This window comes from Diaporthe citri, assembly GCF_014595645.1.
Source record: "Diaporthe citri strain NFHF-8-4 chromosome Unknown scaffold_1, whole genome shotgun sequence".
Classification (NCBI taxonomy): Eukaryota; Fungi; Ascomycota; class Sordariomycetes; order Diaporthales; family Diaporthaceae; genus Diaporthe; species Diaporthe citri.
The window spans coordinates 11,179,726-11,196,736 of NW_025064846.1; the positions used below are offsets into that span (position 1 = coordinate 11,179,726).

Sequence of the window (17,011 nt, forward strand, 5' to 3'; positions counted from 1 at the left end):
GCAGTCTTGGACAATACTCCTTGATAAATATGGCTTTTCCGTTGTCTGTCGGGGTTTCTGGTCTGCTCAGTAGGCAGTCCATCTCTCTCTATCCAATCCATTTCAACGTGGCCTGAACGCAAGAACAGGTATACAAGTAGAGTGGGGAGGATTGATCTGAGTCAAGATCGAGTTTATGGCTGTTGCTTTATTGACAGGCTCAGAGGCACGTCTGGTCTTTCACATAGATGTTCTTTTCCATGAGCAGCTTTCCTGGTGGTGTTGTCACCTTCGAGAGCACCTCCGATCTCGGCATGAGATTACGCCTCTTGTTATGATGCGTCTGACCATTGGGTTCGTGATCCATTCAACATGCTCGCCTCCCAATCCACCGTTCCTTAATCTATCCCCGGCTGTAATCAACGCCCTGCCAAAAGCTTCGAACTTAGGTGTTATCTTTGCGCCCTGGAAACGCATTTCATGTACACGTTTCCTGAAGGGCGACCTGCTCCCACACGATCAAAGGTAAGAGGTGGGAGTCGATTGTCCGTCGTCCTCCCCTGAGCATCGCATAGGGAAATGTCGTAGATAGCTAAGAATAGGACGGTTGGCACCACAATGTTCAGTCTCGCAAACTACAATTCATTAGCTTATAATCCTAGTATGGTCTCAAAGGATCATTCATACTCTCTCAGCCGCTGGAAGAGTGAAACAGGTTAGTACGGTTTGGAGACCTTAGTAACATATATTCAGGGCACTTACGGCATGGATGATTCCCTGAACCCCACCCAAGAAAAGCATGAGGCGTTGCCAAACCTTCAGCCCTGGCCTTGTCGTGTCTGCTTGGGTCCCATTCATGAGGGTCTTTGTAAATATTCGGATCCATATGGACATCCTGAGCAGCGTAGACCTAGAGTCAGACTAACATTAGCAAATACTCAAGCTGAGACTTAGCGTCTCACATCCATCACGTACTGCGAGGCCATCCGGAGGGATGAATGATCCAGTATCCCCGACTGGAACCTTCTTTCCACCGACATTCTTTCTCACGATTGTTCCGGACATGGTAAACCGCATAGTTTCCTTCATAGCCAGTTCAAGGAGCGGAAACTCTTTTTCCCAGTCTTCAAGCGTGAATTGGTGCAGGATATCAACAACGCTCTCATCTGACTGCAGCCTATGATTCTCAATAGCTGCATCGACTTCCGCCCTCAGCTTCTCCATCCAGATTGGGCTCTGAGTCAGGTAGCATAAGTTCCACGCAGCGTTGATGCTCGTGTTAAAGACACCGGCGAGAATTCCGCCGATAATAGACTATACATCACAGGATGTCAGATATTACCATTTGTGTAGCGTAAGAAGGATCAAGACGTACCAGGGTAATTATGGGGTCGCTGATCTTTTGTTCCATCATCAGCTGCATTGCATCCTGCTCCACTCTGCCACTTTTACGTCTCTCAGAGACAAAACCTTGAATCAACCAGTGTAATCTGGAGTATCCCCAAAGGCGCCTGAGTTTGGATGGTGTGGGTAGTAATGGAAACCAGATATCAAATAGAGAGCTCTCTTCGAGTGGTTTGTACACCTCTCTCGTCTTGACAACCAGGTCCAAGCTGTTAGCAATGTCATGCGTTCCTGTCATACGATGTGTAAGTCGATAGATAAGAATACCCATTGTGTCAACTGGGTCAATGATGCTCTCAGAGCCTATGTCTTGAACACACTCGTCACTATCGTTGACAAGATGATGTAGATTGAGTGTCATTTGGTCATCATGTGTGCACTTCTTGTAGACAAGCATAGCAGTACGAGCAACGCTACTCGTTAGTCCATCTACGTTCAGAAAACTTCCGAACAAGACGAGAAATCTTTGACTGGCTTAGCACCTACCCGAGTGCTTGCAACCTCAAACAAAAGAACTTAGCTTACCCGGCAAGAGAATCAAGTCCCCTGGAAGTGAGATAGGTAGTCCGTGCTACCTCGCCAGAAATTGCGATTACGTGATTTGATCCATACCAGAAGCTGAACTGTCGATTTGGGCTCTTATCTCTTCCGAGCTGAAGGTATTCCGCTCTAGATCTCCAGAACTTTGGTGCTTTCCAGCTCAAGTATCCTTTGGCAAATTCTGGCGCATCACTGGGCGGGTTTATGCGGTAAAGAAGTGGTCTTGCAGCCATCAAGACCAGGACAGTCGCTATCGCGGCCAGCAGATTGTTGGCCTGGCTTGGAATTGCCGTCAGGCTACTCAAGATTATAGCCATACCGAGAAAATCTTGCGTTGCTTAAGTCGAGCGATATCTGCGGGCTAGATAAAGAAGTAGGGCTAAATATCTAGGAAACTAAGAGCTGACAGCTGGAGGACGGCTGAAGTAATAAGCAGAAACCATGAAGGACCTGATATCGAGGGGATAGTCTAGTCTCTATGTCCAGGAAGGAATGTGCGATCAGCAAAAACGGATACACTTTTCGGAATGCGGACTCAATAGACCAATGCATACTGTTTGGGCCCATGTTTAGTGCATGGAATCTTGTTAGCTTTACCATTCCTCTTGCATGTTATGCAGCTTACGGCTGTATTATCCGCCTATCACAGTCTTACGCGACGCCAAGTACGAAGCCATTTCTGCCACCAGCTGACGATGCATGCGACACTAACCTTTTTCCTAGCAAGGGCACATCGGCATCGCTTCGTCCTACAAAGGGAATGAACAGTCGTCTCGAGTCTCCTATACAGTAGCGTACTCTCGTCTGCGACTGCGCATAGTTTACGACGCCGATCGGCGAACCTGTAACCATGAGGAAATCCTACCAATTAATTGATCAACAATAATCAGTAAGACAATATACATACAGGCAAGCACGCATCACCTAGCACCTGGGAGGTGTACAATACCATTCATGAGTTCCCTCATCTTGGCGGCAGGTCCTAAAGCTCAATGCCATACTTGGCTCTTAGCTTGCTCTCCCACTAGCAAGAGTTAAACAAATGTATGTCATGCATGTGACAGTCTATCCTTATTATAGTATAAATCAATATATCAAAGAAGATATACACCGGGAAGACCACGGTGCTCGGGCCGAAACCGCCAAGGAAAAGAACTGCTCCGTCAACGCCACTCGATATCCAGTTCCTTGGAGACAATCTAGGGAATGGTTTTAATAACTCTCTTGCGTCACTTGGTAGGTATCAGGCTCTGGTCGTTCCCACGGGTCCCCTCCTCCTGAGCCGCTGTGAACACCGCGGGCCCGCAAACCCACAGAGAGAAGTCTTCCTCAGACCTTGTTGTTTCTGTAGTCTTTCTAATTTCTTTGCCTGCGCCTCCCTTGCAGCGGGCGTGAGCCCCTGCGGCTTGGGCTTGTAGTATTGGGGGGCGAGCGGCTGGCGGGCAGGGGTGCTGGGCGCAAGGTGTCCAGGAAAATCAGGCATCGGCCCGTCGATCACGAGCAAGGGCACTCCGGCGTCTGAGAGGTCTATCGACGGGGTGCCTGTGCTCGTGTAGTTAACGACGGGCGCGAGGCGTGGGGGGTCCGGTGGCGACTGTCCACTGGCGTAGCCTGTCGACCCTTGCACGCAGAGGGAGGGCGAAGTCGTCGCTGCCGAGTCCGCATACCTCCAGAGGTTTGTGAAGTTGTTGAACGTCTCGGGCGTCCAGAAGATGCGGCAGTCAGCTGCCTCGAATTGCATTGCGAGGGGCACCGTCTCGCCCTCGCGGACCTGCGCGCGGAGGCTGACGCCACCGCTAGTAAAAAACACCCGAGTAATTCAGGGACCCGAGAATGTTAACATCTTGGTCGACAGCATCAGCTACCCCGAATGCGTTCAGGACGTCGACGTTGAGCGAGTCGAGGTCGTAGTGACGTGCGCCGCGACTTCCGCTGGGTGTCTGCATAGGGCCGTAGCTTGGACGCCCGCCGACGACGACGCTCCTGACACCTGCATCATGGCGCATCATCTCCATGAACAGCGAGCAAGCGGATGAGCAGAAACTGTCGGACAGCTAGATGGGCACACGAAAGCATCAGCACTGAAAGCCACACGCGTCAAAGAGGAACGGGAGCCCCAAAGTGGGGGAAGAGGTAATAAGAGATACGAAAGCCTAGACAGAACTTACCATGATGATGTCTTCAGCAGCGTAAGGTGCATTCCCGGCATAGGGTGTCTGCAACACTGCCGGGGGTTCCTCTTGGCCCAGCATGGAATAAGCAAGAAGATAGTTCGAGACGTTGAACCGTTCCGTCAGCGTGAAACTGGCAACCGAATCAGACTGGGGACCGTAGAGCTCTTCCCAAGAAGTAAAGTTTTGTCCCGTGGCGGCATTCAGCTTCGTAGTGGCGATCCATTCATTCGCGGACGCGGCTTGGTATTGCCAATCCGTGTAATTCAGGGTCCCGTCCCAGTACTCGGTGATGCTGGAGCCTAGAGCATCCGCAAGGGGGTTTGCGCGCATTACGCTGCCAGCGAAAGGCTCGATGGCTGGGAAGAACTGCTTGAACGTGCTGTAGGCGAGTACAACGTCCCCGCCTGCATTCCGCTGCAGGTCGACCAGGACCCTGCTCATCCCAGCTGCCTTGGCCTGGCTGAGGAAGCTCTGTACAGTGTCGGCGAATGCCCTGATGGCGTCCTCGTCGGCCCAGAAGGTCGGAATGCTTAGCACGGCCAGAGACTCGTCGTGCAGGAAATATCCGGTGAGGTAGCCGGTGTCCGTCAGGTTTTCTTGCCAGACATCCGCCCGCGGGAACGCACTACTAACACCGGACAGTGACGTCGGAAACGACTGTGCGCTGTCAGCGGTGTTGCTATCAACGGAGTCCACTGCACTGTCATTATATGAGGCCGGATAGAAGCCCAGGACGAAGAAGTTGTAAAAGTCACCGCCCGTCTCCAGGGGGCCAGTGTCTCCCGGGTCGTAGTATACCGCAAGCCACTGATCCTCGAGTGTTGATCCATTCTCAAACGCATATGTAAACCTGTCGCCTGGATAGAAAGTTGCGCCGCCGTTCCAGAGGGGATAGTCGATGTCGTTGAGTACGTCCATGACGGGATTCTCGACCAGCAGGTTCCAGTCTGCGTGAGCCTCTGATGTTCCATACGAGTTAAGCGCCGCAAAACGGGTGAGATAGTCGATGACATCAGTTCCGTTGATCTGGTGGACAGCAGACGGCTGCCATGATGGGTCTGGGCTCGTCTGGTTGAGGATCAAGTCATCTGTCTCCGACCTTCATTAGATACGTGAGTCCTGAATGGGCTCGTGGGGGACATGAGTATGCGTACCGGTAAAATACACCTTCGGCAGCTGTGTGCCGTCGAGCGAGAGTGAAGTGAGTCCATGTTGGCTTCCAAAGCCGAACGAAGACAGCAAACCACCGAAGAACCCAAGGTGTGGATCGTTACCCGACAGGAGAACATTCTGGAGAGCAGCCTCAAATTGGTACTCGTTGGCAAATCCATTGCTGTCAACGGCAGCTTGTACCTCACCCAGTGCGGCAATTAGGTCCACAGCAGGCTGTTGGTAGCCTGAAGGGGGCTTCTTGAGATAGTCGAGAGTGCTTTGGAACTGGAGCGTGTTGTTCCAATATTGAATGAGCTGGGTGGCAACGGCCGTGTGTAACGGGACGGTAGTCCAGCAATTGTAAACATCTACGGCTGGCACAACTCCGTCTTGTGATTGTCAGTCTGCGGGCCACAACAATTACAAAAACTCTCTTATGAATACCAGGGGGGGTTCTCACAGGCATGAGCATTGCGGATAAGGTCACCGCATGCATGGGAGGGCTCTGTATCAGATCGACCAGCTACTGGCCCGGGAAGATCTTGAGACGCGACGAGACCGGAAACGACAGTGAGGAGGTTTGCTCCAAAAGAGAGCCCGAGGAGGCCCATGATGATTGCAGGCAGAATGAACGTGTAGCAATTATTCAAAGGAAAGAAAACCTGCCCAGGTGGGAGGTCCGCAGAACATGATTCCCCAGAAGCTCCGTCCTCTATATTATACACAGGCACTCGTAGTGGCAGCGAATGACTGACTAATGTTTTCTTCTGGAAGCGGCCAACACCAGAGCCTCATCACAAAAACTGCATTTTGTTCAGCTCGAAGAGGCTGAGCATGCAGCTGGGGTGGGCAGGAATCAGATGCAAGGGCGCCCTTGGCATTAGAAGCTTCCTCCCGAGGCATCCTTCAACCACTGGTTGGATACTCCGGAGAGAGCACATGGTAGGTCGCTCCGTGCGACTGGGGAAATCAGCTTGTTTGGGTTGCATCCTCCGTGGTTGCAATCTCACTTAGCGGCACTTCACCTCCAAGCAAAGCTTACCCGAGCTGGAATCTGACCAGGCATACCAGTCCTGGTGCGTAGCACAAAACTGCTAGTGCTGATCACAGCCCCCAATCTCACGCCTTGCTTCTCATGGGATCATTAAGGCCTAATTTTATATCCCCTTCCTGGCCATCCGCTTTCTCCAGGCAGTCGCGTCCAGCTTGAAGGTAAACAAGTTTTCTTTTCTGCAGATACTTTGCCCGGCTAGAAGGTCTCAGCGATAATTCCAAGCACGAGGCGAGATGGCGGACCCTCTGAGTATGGCGGCATCAATTGCCGGCCTGATCTCGCTTGCCCAAGGAGCGTTCAGCGCCGCAGTTGCCATGAACTCTTACATCCATGACGTGCGCCACGAACATGAGGAGCGAGGCGAGTTCTGTGAGAAGTTCAGGCGCATTATAGCCAACCTGGAGGGCCTTTCCAAGAGACTTGAATACATCGAGACCCAGTTTGACCCTGGCACCGCTTCCAGGTCGAAGGAAAGCACGTTCCCAGGGATGGGAATTAGCGGCGGTGAACGACTACTTGCCATATCACAGGCCATTCGCGAGCCTGGTGGTGATTACGAAAAGTTAAAGAAGAAATTGGAGCATATCAAATTTGGGTTGGAACGCTTGGCCCAATCCAAATATGAGATACTAAACCGCCGCCTGAAGTGGACATTGAAGAAGAAGAAGCTAGCAAAGGAGCAGGAAGAAATTATCCAGCTGGTCAATTCCATGAGACAACTGGTCTCGGACGGCGATTCTCAGGTGAACTATGACACACATTTCCAAGTTCGATATTTGTCACAGGAGAAACATGTCGACCGTACCTTCGAGATTCTTGATTGGATCTGTCCACCTGGCTTAAGCCTACGAGACCCCCCAAATCCGGCGCCAGCGGGGGCGACGAGTCCCGGCTCAAACCGATACGTCGAACACAACGACATATACAAGCAGTGGGCACAGGACGCTTCCTGGCAGTTGAACTGGTACGGCACCCCCGGGTGCGGGAAGGCAAGACACTTGAGAACTCCCCACTTATGTTGGAATTGTATGCTTACTGTTGTATTTACAGAGTGTTCTGGCCGAGGCCGTCGCCGCGAAGCTGCGACAAGTCAATGACCCACTTGGGACGCCCGTCCTCTCCATATTTTTCCATTCCAAGCAAGGAGCCCGTCAGACACTGAACAACGTGTTTTGTAGCCTGTTGAGACAGATCCTCAACAAAAAACGCTCCAACGGCATTATCGAAATCCCACACGAAATTACCAGCCTGTGGACCGAGTCCAGATCCACCGGCAGGCGGGGTCTGTCGGAAGATCAGGCTAAAGAAATACTCCGAGATCAGCTGGCCATGTTCCCAACCAAGTTCCTCATCATAGATGCCATTGACGAAGCGGAAGGCTGCATAGACAGCATCGACTATGAAATCAAACAGCTCCGGCACCAGGGTGTTTGTATCCTGAGTACCAACCGCTGGGAACCTCGTGTTAGTTATGATGCCGCATATTGTCAAGAGTGTGGAACCGGGCCTCTGGACCTAGCATGGCTATGCAGGAAGTGTGTCGGCCACTTTGGCGAGAAGATATGGCTCTGTGGGGAGTGCCACAATGTCAAAGGGATTCGTTGTTTTGATCCGAGCCACGTAATGATGCCACCGATGAGAGTCAACGTGGAGATCCAAGCATCCCGGGAAGACATCGCACTCCACGTCACCAAATTCCTCAACGACAACTTCAGTGGCGGTGACATTGGGGATGATGACGACATGTTTTCCGGCAACGTCCCATTGTTGGCAGCCCTGAGACAGAGACTGGGGCCCGAATTCTGGGACTCATTGCCAGAAAAGGTCAGCGAGGCAGCTGGCGGGAACTTTCTGTATGCCCGACTGTTTCTTGAGCGACTGAGACTGCAGAGGAACCTCGACGGCGCCGTCTCCCTCACACAGCAGCTTTCCTCCGGGGAAATGGATGACCTCGAAGGGCAATACGACGACATGATCAGATTGTGCTTGGAGAAAAACGATAAATATGGTGCGCAGGTGGTCAGGGAGCACCTTGCCATCGTGGCAACTGCGCACGAGGTGCTCACCTTTGAGCAGCTGTCCCACGCAACGGCCATCAGCCCCGAAGACAAAGCATTGGATGACTTCATTGGACGCCTCTGCAGCAAGGAAATTGTTCGACGTGACACGCACGGTCTTCTTACTATCAAGGCCGTCGGGGCTGCAGACTCGTTCCCTGTTGGCTTCTTTCACCGATCACTTACGACCTACATGGAAGAGCACCAGTCCAAATGGTTGCCTGAAGCGACACAAATGATGCTCGATTCATGCCTGTCGTACCTAAGCCTCGATATTTTCTCGCGCCCTTTCCAATCCCGTGACGAGCTGGAGAAGACCCTAGAGAAGCACCCATTCGCCTCCTACGCTGCATGTTATTTGGGCTTCCACGCCGAAAGCGCACAGTCGACAGTGCAGAACAGTCTTCGCGTGTTGAAGTTTTTGAGTGACCAGAATCGTCTCGCCTGTGCGATGCAGATTGCATCGAGGACCCGGCCCTTCGAATACGCGTCCTGGGATGTGGCTGGGGGCATTACTGGGCTTCACTTTTGCGCCTTCTACGGCTTGGAGACCCAGTGCCAGGCAATTCTCACCTTCGACCCTGCCAGCGTATCCACCGGTGACAATTTATACAACCAGACGCCTCTGACATATGCCTGCCGCAACGGACACATTGGGACCGCACGCTTGCTTCTGGATGCTGGTGCAGGCCCTAACCATCTCAGTAAGAAGGGAAAATCGCCTCTGATAGAGGCTATCGAGAGCTTCGATATCGACATGCTAGATCTCATGCTGAGCCGGGCGGACATAGATGTCAACGCCAGAGCTCCTGGCCGGGGGGGCACAACCGCCCTGGTCAGAGCTGCAGAGCTGGGCCACGATTCCGCAGTAGAAAAGCTGCTGGCCCGCGCCGATCTTGATGTCAACAAGCCAGATGGCTGGGGCTGCACTGCAATATCAAGAGCAGTGGAGAGCGTCGAGATGGGTTGCGTGCGCCTGCTGCTCCGCTGTGACGCGACCGACCTTACTGTGACAGATCTACTGGGAGGTCGATCAGCTCTGGACTGGACCGCGGAAGAGAGTGTCAGCTCACTATTCACCGACGAGGACATAGATGAGGTGGCTAGTGAGTTGTTGGCTGATCGGCGAGGGCTGAAGCCCTCGAACGAAGCCGTCGCCCTTGCTGTCCGTCTAGGGAGGACGAGTTTGCTGGAGACTTTCGCAAAGGCTGACAGTCTAGATTGCTCGTACAAGGACCAACATGGTCGTACCTTTCTCCACTTGGCTGCTGCGACGGGTAATTACCTAGTCGTACAGCTTATATTCCAACACCTTGCCCGTTCTCAATCCTTTGATATTGACTCCCTTGACAACTACAAGGCATCGGCTCTTCATCTAGCTTGTCAATACCTCTCCACAGAGGCCCACGTGGAAGCAGTTGTGTTCCTTCTTGACTCTGGTGCCGACTTCGACCTAGAGGATGACGATGGTCTCAACGCAGTGGCGATGGCGAGGTCCGCGTCCCCAGGGCTCTGGACCACGCATGTCAGACCTGTATTCGCAGCAAGGAGAGTCACAACCCAGGCAACACTCGATACTTCACGGCCAACGCTCCTGTCAACTCTCCAGACGGGGGACCTCAGCGTGGTTGAAACCGTCCTGAGCGGCACGTCTGGCCCTCTTCATCCCGAAACAGACCGTTACACAGGATACACCCTCCTCTATCGGGCAATCGAGCTCCAGAAACCCCAAGACACGAGCTTTCTGGCGCTACTACTCCCGAGAAGCGGACACTTCCTGTCCGCAAAGTGCAACCTGGGACGCACCTGCGCGCACCTCGCCGTCCTCAAAAACTCACAAGAAGCCCTCCGACTCCTCACAGACGCCGGGATCGACCTGGACGCAACGGACAGCTGGGGCCAGACGGCCCTGCAGCTGGCGCAGAGCTACTTCCGCGACGAGATGTGCGTCCACCTCATCAGCAAGGGCGCGGCGCTCCCCGGCGCCGCCCACGAGATCCGCCCCACGCTGCTCCACGCGGCCGTGGCGTGCGGCGACGTCCGGGCGGCCGGGCGCCTCATCGCGGCGGGGGTCGACGCGGACCACCGCGACCCCGCGTCCGGGATGACCGCGCTGCAGCTGGCGGAGGAGCTGCTCCGGCAGGCGCGGCAGGACGCCATCGACGGCTTGGTCGGCCGGTGGGATGCTGCGGACATGGTCAGCGAGGGGGTGTTCGAGGCGAGGATAGCAGAATCGCCTGAGTTTATCCGGCGAAAGCAGGTTAGGGACTTTTTCAGGGATTCACAGAGACCCGATCCGGGGCTCGGGGCCCTGGGAAATCACCCTTGGCCTCGGGAGGATTTCGAAAAGGCACTAGTCGCTCTGCATAGCATGGATCCAAAGAGGATATTGACGCCCGCGGACTGGCTAAAGAAGCCGGCCGACGATGGTCGAGCAATACCAAACGGAATGGTGCCTGAGTTCCCGCAAAGAAGGTTGTTACCCACCTCACACAAGGCTGAGGCTGAGACAGCACTTCATGAGGACGGCGACTCTCGTCTTGAATCTGCCTCAATGGCTGTTTCTTCTTTTAATTTGAAGAAAAACTTGACGGCTTATGCTGAGTGGGACATGCGGATTATGGGACTGCTGCTTGCTGGAACTATTGGGTGGCTCATTGCCATAGCCACCCGGCTCCTTGGTTGATAGCAAACAGAATGCCTGCCTGATTTATCAAGCTCCTGTATACACGCTCTATACATTCCAATGGTGAGTCCGGCAGAACTGCCTAGAATAAGCAGCGCAGTGATAATTTGGTCTACACCAACTCCTTCGCAACAAATTCAGGGATCCTACAACGAAGTGTTATCTGCATGATCAGACAACGAAAGATTTATTTGTCTCGTGTGTCAGACACAGTTGCGATGCTGTATCTTCAACTTGCCACCCCGTCTGGTTCCATCGTCCTATTCTTACGTGGTCATGCACCCAGATACTGATTGATTGAGCTCACGACTATAAAGCACGCGGAGGTACCCGGTTCTGTTCTACACCAAAGACCACATAAGATATTTCAGCCCTTCGACACAGCCATGTCTCAGTCCGCCCAAAACAATATTCCAAGTCTCTTCCATCCAAGAGCACTTTCGCCTCCCGGCCAAGTCACCCCAGATATCGCAGGTCCTGCAAGGTTGAAGAAGTGTTTTCCTTCTCAGAGACTCGGTTATGGCAACGGGAAGTCTGAGCAGAGACAGCGCTTTGTGCTCTTTGTTCGAATTCCGCAAGGTTAGTCAGCTTCTGAGAAGAGATGCAAGTCAAAAAAGCACTAACTAGTTAACAAAGACTTTGTACAGCTAACGGCGACTGCTAGTGAACAAAGGCCCTGTGCAGCTCATAACAACTGCAGGTAACCAAGATGAAGTTACTGAGAACTAGCAAACCTAGACAACTACAATGTCACAAGCTGCATAACATATTCCTATTGTTGTTGCTTGGCTGGACATAGAGTCTTTGTAAAAGCTGCTTATAAGGCAGAATCATAACTTGAACTGCGTGGAGGCATCCTTGTATCATCAAATCCAATCGGCTACCTCAAAGCGTCTATCCTTTGAAATGTATTGTATAGAAACATTAGAGCTTTCCACAGGACTTAGAAGTGAGGGCGCCCTTTTTTGTTTTAAATCTTTCAAAGTGAGGCATTGCAATCGCCTCAGAGAGGGGGCCATTCGAATATAAAACGGGTGTAAATTTCTCAGCTTTAGATCGCTGAACCAATCTGCATTGCCTGCAACAAAAAGCAACAAACGTTAACTACAAATCACAACTACAGCACAAAATCCCAACCATCACAACAAACTCTTCTTAAAAACATCAGCACATCCCAAAAATGGCTGCCATACGTTCCTACACGCCGGTGTCGTACAACACTCTGCCTACCCTAAAGGCCGCCCACAAGACTTTCACTGATCAGTCTGCCCGGGAGGTCCTTGACGGTGAGATTCTGGACCTGTTTGAGCAGTATCCCGACGCTCGCCAGAAGTTTGGACTGCAGCTTCTCCATCGGCACTTCTCAATGACCAGCAGCGAGATACTTGTCTAGGTTGAGCGCACCTCTACCCCTTGGCACGTCAAAAACCTCGGGGACAACGCCTCTGTGATGCAGGGCCGAGTGTTTCCCCGGAGCTTCCGACTCAGTGCTGACTCTGACGGTCCCAAGTTCCGACCCTACGAGTTCCGCTACGTTCTCGACGGCGAGGAGCCCCTTGCGAACCCGAACGACCCTGAGAGCGAGGCCTTCGCTGAGAAGCTCGTCGGCATTCTGAAGAAGCACTCTCTGGAAAATCTTGGGCATAAACGCCTTGACACCCGAGGTCAAGCCCCTCCGCGGCTTTGTGGGTGAGCCCAAATGGCTTTGGGAGAAGACCATCGGCCGAGCGAACATCTTTTTCCCAATCTCTGAGCTGGGCAAAGACTCGATCGAGGCCATCTTTGTTTTCTCTGGGGCTAACGAGGGTGTAGGTCTTGCAGCACAGTGCTCTAGCCCCTGTGTCTGCAAGGGACCTGGCTTGGACTCCACTGGAGACTGGGACTCGGACTCGGACTCGGACTCGGACTCGGAGTAACTGGCTCATCTATATGGGACTGCTAGGGAGGCAGTGCAGGTGAGTGACCGAAAAAGAGAGAGCCTCGAATTAAAAAATACAAAACCCGCATAAAAAAAGTAACAGGATTTGGATTGGGTTCTCTGGAGTTCTGGATTTAAACTTGGCGCAGCTAATAAATAAAAACTGTCTCAGAAGATGTTGTCATCTAGTAAATTGTGCCACCATACCCATGCGAATCATAAGAGCGATTGAAAAGCATCGCTTCAATTAGCAACAATGATGAATAGGGACTGCATATGTTATCAACCAAAAATAATTCCTAGTGCGGTTTCTCGAAAGTTCGCTGAATAGCCTGTGCCTTCTTCTCACCCCCAAGTCGTGTCAACATATCTAAAGGGCCGCGCCGTGGATTCTGTAATGGCGGTCGGTGTACGTGGCAAGATATGCGTCCAGGATTGGACACTCGGTCCACCCAGAGGCGATGTCATGCTGGCTAAGTTCTCAACGACCGTGCTGAAGTTGGAAAGATCAGCTATGTCTGGGGCTGTCTTCCACGCAGATCGTGATGCCCGCGAGCGCTATGTCTTCTTAGTGGAAGAAGTCCATGAGCATGCCAGCGACTATTCCGAGGCTGTGGTTGTGTTCCACGACGGCATGCACCAGTAATACTGAAACACGTAGTGGTTGACGGTTGGAAGCTGCGGTACGGTGGGCATCGTAAATTTGGTGTTGTTCTCATGCGCCACGGAGCGAGGATTCAGGATCAGGGAAGCCCACAAAATATTTTTATCAATTTAGTATGTTAATTAGGCTTGGCTATGTGAATTGGGCGCGGGTGTGTGTGTTGGGTGTACGTGCGTTGGGTGTGGGTGTGTTGGGTGTGAGTGCATCAGGCGTATAGTGTATCTGTGGCCATCCGTTTCTTTCTGTGCGAATATTCGTTCCCTACTAAATAGAGAGTGTATTCTTTTTCTTTTCCTTCCTTGTAGTCCTCTTGGTGACAAGGTTTCATCTTCTTTCCTTGCCAGACCCACAGCCTATACCGATTACTGGCTGGATCCCTGTCACCCTGGCACGCCTGGCAAGCCCGGCTCCCTACCCCTCCCCCCCTGCAGACACGCGACCGCGTTCAAACCATTTTCTGATGTCATTTGTCTGAGTTCCTCTGACCCAGCTTCGTGGGCGGAGAACTGAGCTCTTCCTACCCGTACAGTTCTTCACAGCCACGATGCCTGTAAGCAGCTCGGATCTTCCGCCTGGAAAATTCTGAATTAACATGCCGACAGCCACGCCAGCGAAGAGCGTTGCCAACGCTGCCACCATCGCCATCGCCATCGCCATCACCCTCGCAGTCGCCTCTGCCTTTACCACCGCTGTCGCACTCTCGTCGCGGTCAGCATGAGGAGCCTGCCACTCCGTTCTCGAAATCTAGGGCCGTATGTCCATGATCCGCCTTTCCTGATTTTCCCACGAGCACAACTGACGCGTAGTAGCCTCCTGGGTCTGCCCTCACCAACGCACAGCTCATCGACATCTTCGCAGAGCAGGTCAGCCTGACACCAGACCGGAAGAAATCCTTGATTGGATACATTTGTTTCTGCGACTCCGTGGATGAAGACGGGACTAGCGGCATCTGGTCCCCCAAGAATGACTACGTTGGCAGCGGCCGCCTAGGACGTAATCATACCCTATCTGATGTGCCTAACCATTTCATCCGGGATTGGCTGCTGGAGCAGATCGACGACGAAGAGGACGAAGAGAACGAAGTCGCCGCACTCAACGAAGACCAGAGACAACCTGCCCGGAGGGCCTTGTTCCCAGACCTGACCGCCGACCAGGTGAGCGAGTACAGCAAGGCACTTGCCAAGAAGAGAGAGGACGACCTACGCGCCTACAGAGCCAAGAAGGGCATACCTGAAGATGACGCCACGCCAGAACAGATCCACAAATGCAATCTCAAGCGAATCATGCTGAGCTACGGATTCGAGCACGAGAGGCAGGCTGAGGCAGTCCTGAAACTGCACGAGGCCGTGACAACTGTCGATACTACCATCGACCTGGCGCCCCGTGTGCGACCTGGTGCTATCCGCAACTACGAGAAGTTCCCACCCCTCAGGCGTTCTGTACTTTTCCCCGGCAAATCGACAGTGCGCCTTCGGGCCGAGGCCGAGTTGCCCCCACCTGTGCAGATAGATTGGGACTGCGATCAAATTCGTTTGATGATCCGGCGCTTCTGCCTCTGGGAGCAGGCCCTGCCCCTCCTCTACTACAATGGAGATGGCGAGTTTGAGCTTGACGACTTCCAGACGGCACTGGGGATCACGCGCCAAACCCTGACTGCGTTCCTGAAGAAGAAGGGCCCGGCGAACGGAGACAAGTCCCAGGCGTACGAGCTGGCTTGGGAGTTCTTCAAGCGGAGAGACCTACTTGGCTATCCTTTGGTGAAAGGCGAGGTGATGAAAAGCAGATTTGATAAGGAAGCCAGCAGCGTAGACAGTGATGACGGCGGCGATGATGAAGCCACCAAGGAAGCGGACGTGCTCCACGACAATGATTCCGACCGGCGCCCCTCCAAGCGCCAAAACGAAGAAGCAGACCCCGGCGAGGATAGGAGCAAGCGAACCAAGACCACAACAATGCCGAGAAGGAGAAGCGAAAGGCTCAAACGCTAGGTTCTGGCCTTCGAGGTTCCTCCTCAGGTTTTGTTGGGGCTTTAGGACCTGGTCATGCAAACATCATGGTCGCTGGTCACGGTAGTTGATCACGGCGGGCTAATTCGGTGTTTGGCGTTTCAGAAAGGCTTGTGTTCTACTCTCTGAACCGGACGGGAGTCAAAGGCGATCCGCCTGCTCACTCAGTAGCTAGCTAGCCAGCCAAATTAGACACAGCCATTTCCAATACAGATTGGTCATAAAATCCCCCAGCCTGGTTATGACCACTACTACATTGTGGACATTCAGTCGGCCTCACGTTAAGCAAAGAGTACCGGGGTAAGTTCAAGAGGTGTAAGCCACCTGTTTGTCAAGGACAGGGGAATCCTGCCCGGGTAAGACGTGAGCTCATATACCTAGGTAGTAATGGCATACATATGTGTTCTGCTATTAATACCGACATAACCTTGGTTGGTAATCAACCCTGATCGACCCGTTCCTGACATCTATCTCGACCGAGTCTCCCCAAACTGTCTTCACTGACAACACACTGGATAACTCAGGGCAGGACAGGCTGCAGATTACTTCCCGCAGTCTCGCAAGAAGTTTGGTATTAGTTGTCTATTTTGCCTGAACCCACAGTGCTACACGGCAACTCAGGGCTCAGTAAGAGATGTCAAGCGTACTGGCCGTGCTCTTCGTGTCGTCCATTAGGTTCGATTCGTTAAGTCACCGATCACGGTTTCTTTTGGAAGTGCCTGTCCGAGACTGTGAAAGGATTTGAGAAGGAAATTTGGGCAGACAGTATGAGTCCCGGGCCTCCATCTTCAGCCGCTACTCTCCGTTGCACATCATGGGAAATTCGAGTAACATCAACTAGAACAGATACACAGCTGAGGATTGCGCGCCCACCTTTGGGCATACCAGGACAGTGGACGCCAGCTTTCAGACTGCTCATGCCAATGAAATGTCTGATTGCTACGTCAATCACCAGATGGTTCTGTCCTCAATGATGTTTGACTTGCAATGCCATCTAACAAATGTCAAGCCGGTTGCAGAGCATGTGTGCGCCAGCAAAGGTGTCAACATCGACCAGGGCCAACCCATCGACAACTAGATAGAACGAAGTCCACGCTACACGAGACATGGGGGGAGGGGCGCCGCTAAAGATTATTCGGAGACAGAGACGGACAGGCCCAGGTGGGATCGTGACTGCCAATCAAACAGTGAGTCGGAACGGACGATCGCAGCCAAGTTCCCAAAGACGATCTCACACCGCTGGCTGCAACTCGTACTGAGTCTTCCGACCGGAGCAGAGAGGAAACATCAATCCATAAGACATGTCCCTTTCACTCTCAATGGCAGTTTTAATAGATCAAGTTTCAAGACTAGGTTACTTCTAACCACCTGCCCTCA

The 17,011-nt window shown here is 52.7% G+C and overlaps 4 protein-coding genes across 4 annotated transcripts; 2 read left to right on the plus strand and 2 right to left on the minus strand.

Moving 5' to 3' along the window:
* Positions 1-660: 660 nt before the first annotated feature.
* Positions 661-1,402, minus strand: INS49_002919 (uncharacterized protein; the record flags this gene model as incomplete). The annotated part of the gene is made up of 4 exons (XM_043163720.1): positions 661-665; positions 796-889; positions 955-1,293; positions 1,355-1,402. The coding sequence occupies 4 exons, from the start codon at positions 1,400-1,402 to the stop codon at positions 661-663; spliced, it is 486 nt and encodes a 161-aa protein (XP_043032226.1).
* Positions 1,403-3,166: 1,764 nt separating this feature from the next.
* On the minus strand, positions 3,167-5,860 carry INS49_002920 (uncharacterized protein; the record flags this gene model as incomplete). The annotated part of the gene is made up of 5 exons (XM_043163721.1): positions 3,167-3,719; positions 3,751-3,977; positions 4,092-5,185; positions 5,252-5,638; positions 5,710-5,860. The coding sequence occupies 5 exons, from the start codon at positions 5,858-5,860 to the stop codon at positions 3,167-3,169; spliced, it is 2,412 nt and encodes an 803-aa protein (XP_043032227.1).
* A 676-nt stretch (positions 5,861-6,536) lies between these two features.
* On the plus strand, positions 6,537-11,046 carry INS49_002921 (uncharacterized protein; the record flags this gene model as incomplete). Its single annotated transcript, XM_043163722.1, has 3 exons — positions 6,537-7,046; positions 7,354-9,466; positions 9,761-11,046. The coding sequence occupies 3 exons, from the start codon at positions 6,537-6,539 to the stop codon at positions 11,044-11,046; spliced, it is 3,909 nt and encodes a 1,302-aa protein (XP_043032228.1).
* Positions 11,047-12,226: 1,180 nt separating this feature from the next.
* On the plus strand, positions 12,227-15,616 carry INS49_002922 (uncharacterized protein; the record flags this gene model as incomplete). Its single annotated transcript, XM_043163723.1, has 4 exons — positions 12,227-12,322; positions 12,440-12,710; positions 14,231-14,319; positions 14,468-15,616. The coding sequence occupies 4 exons, from the start codon at positions 12,227-12,229 to the stop codon at positions 15,614-15,616; spliced, it is 1,605 nt and encodes a 534-aa protein (XP_043032229.1).
* Positions 15,617-17,011: the final 1,395 nt, after the last annotated feature.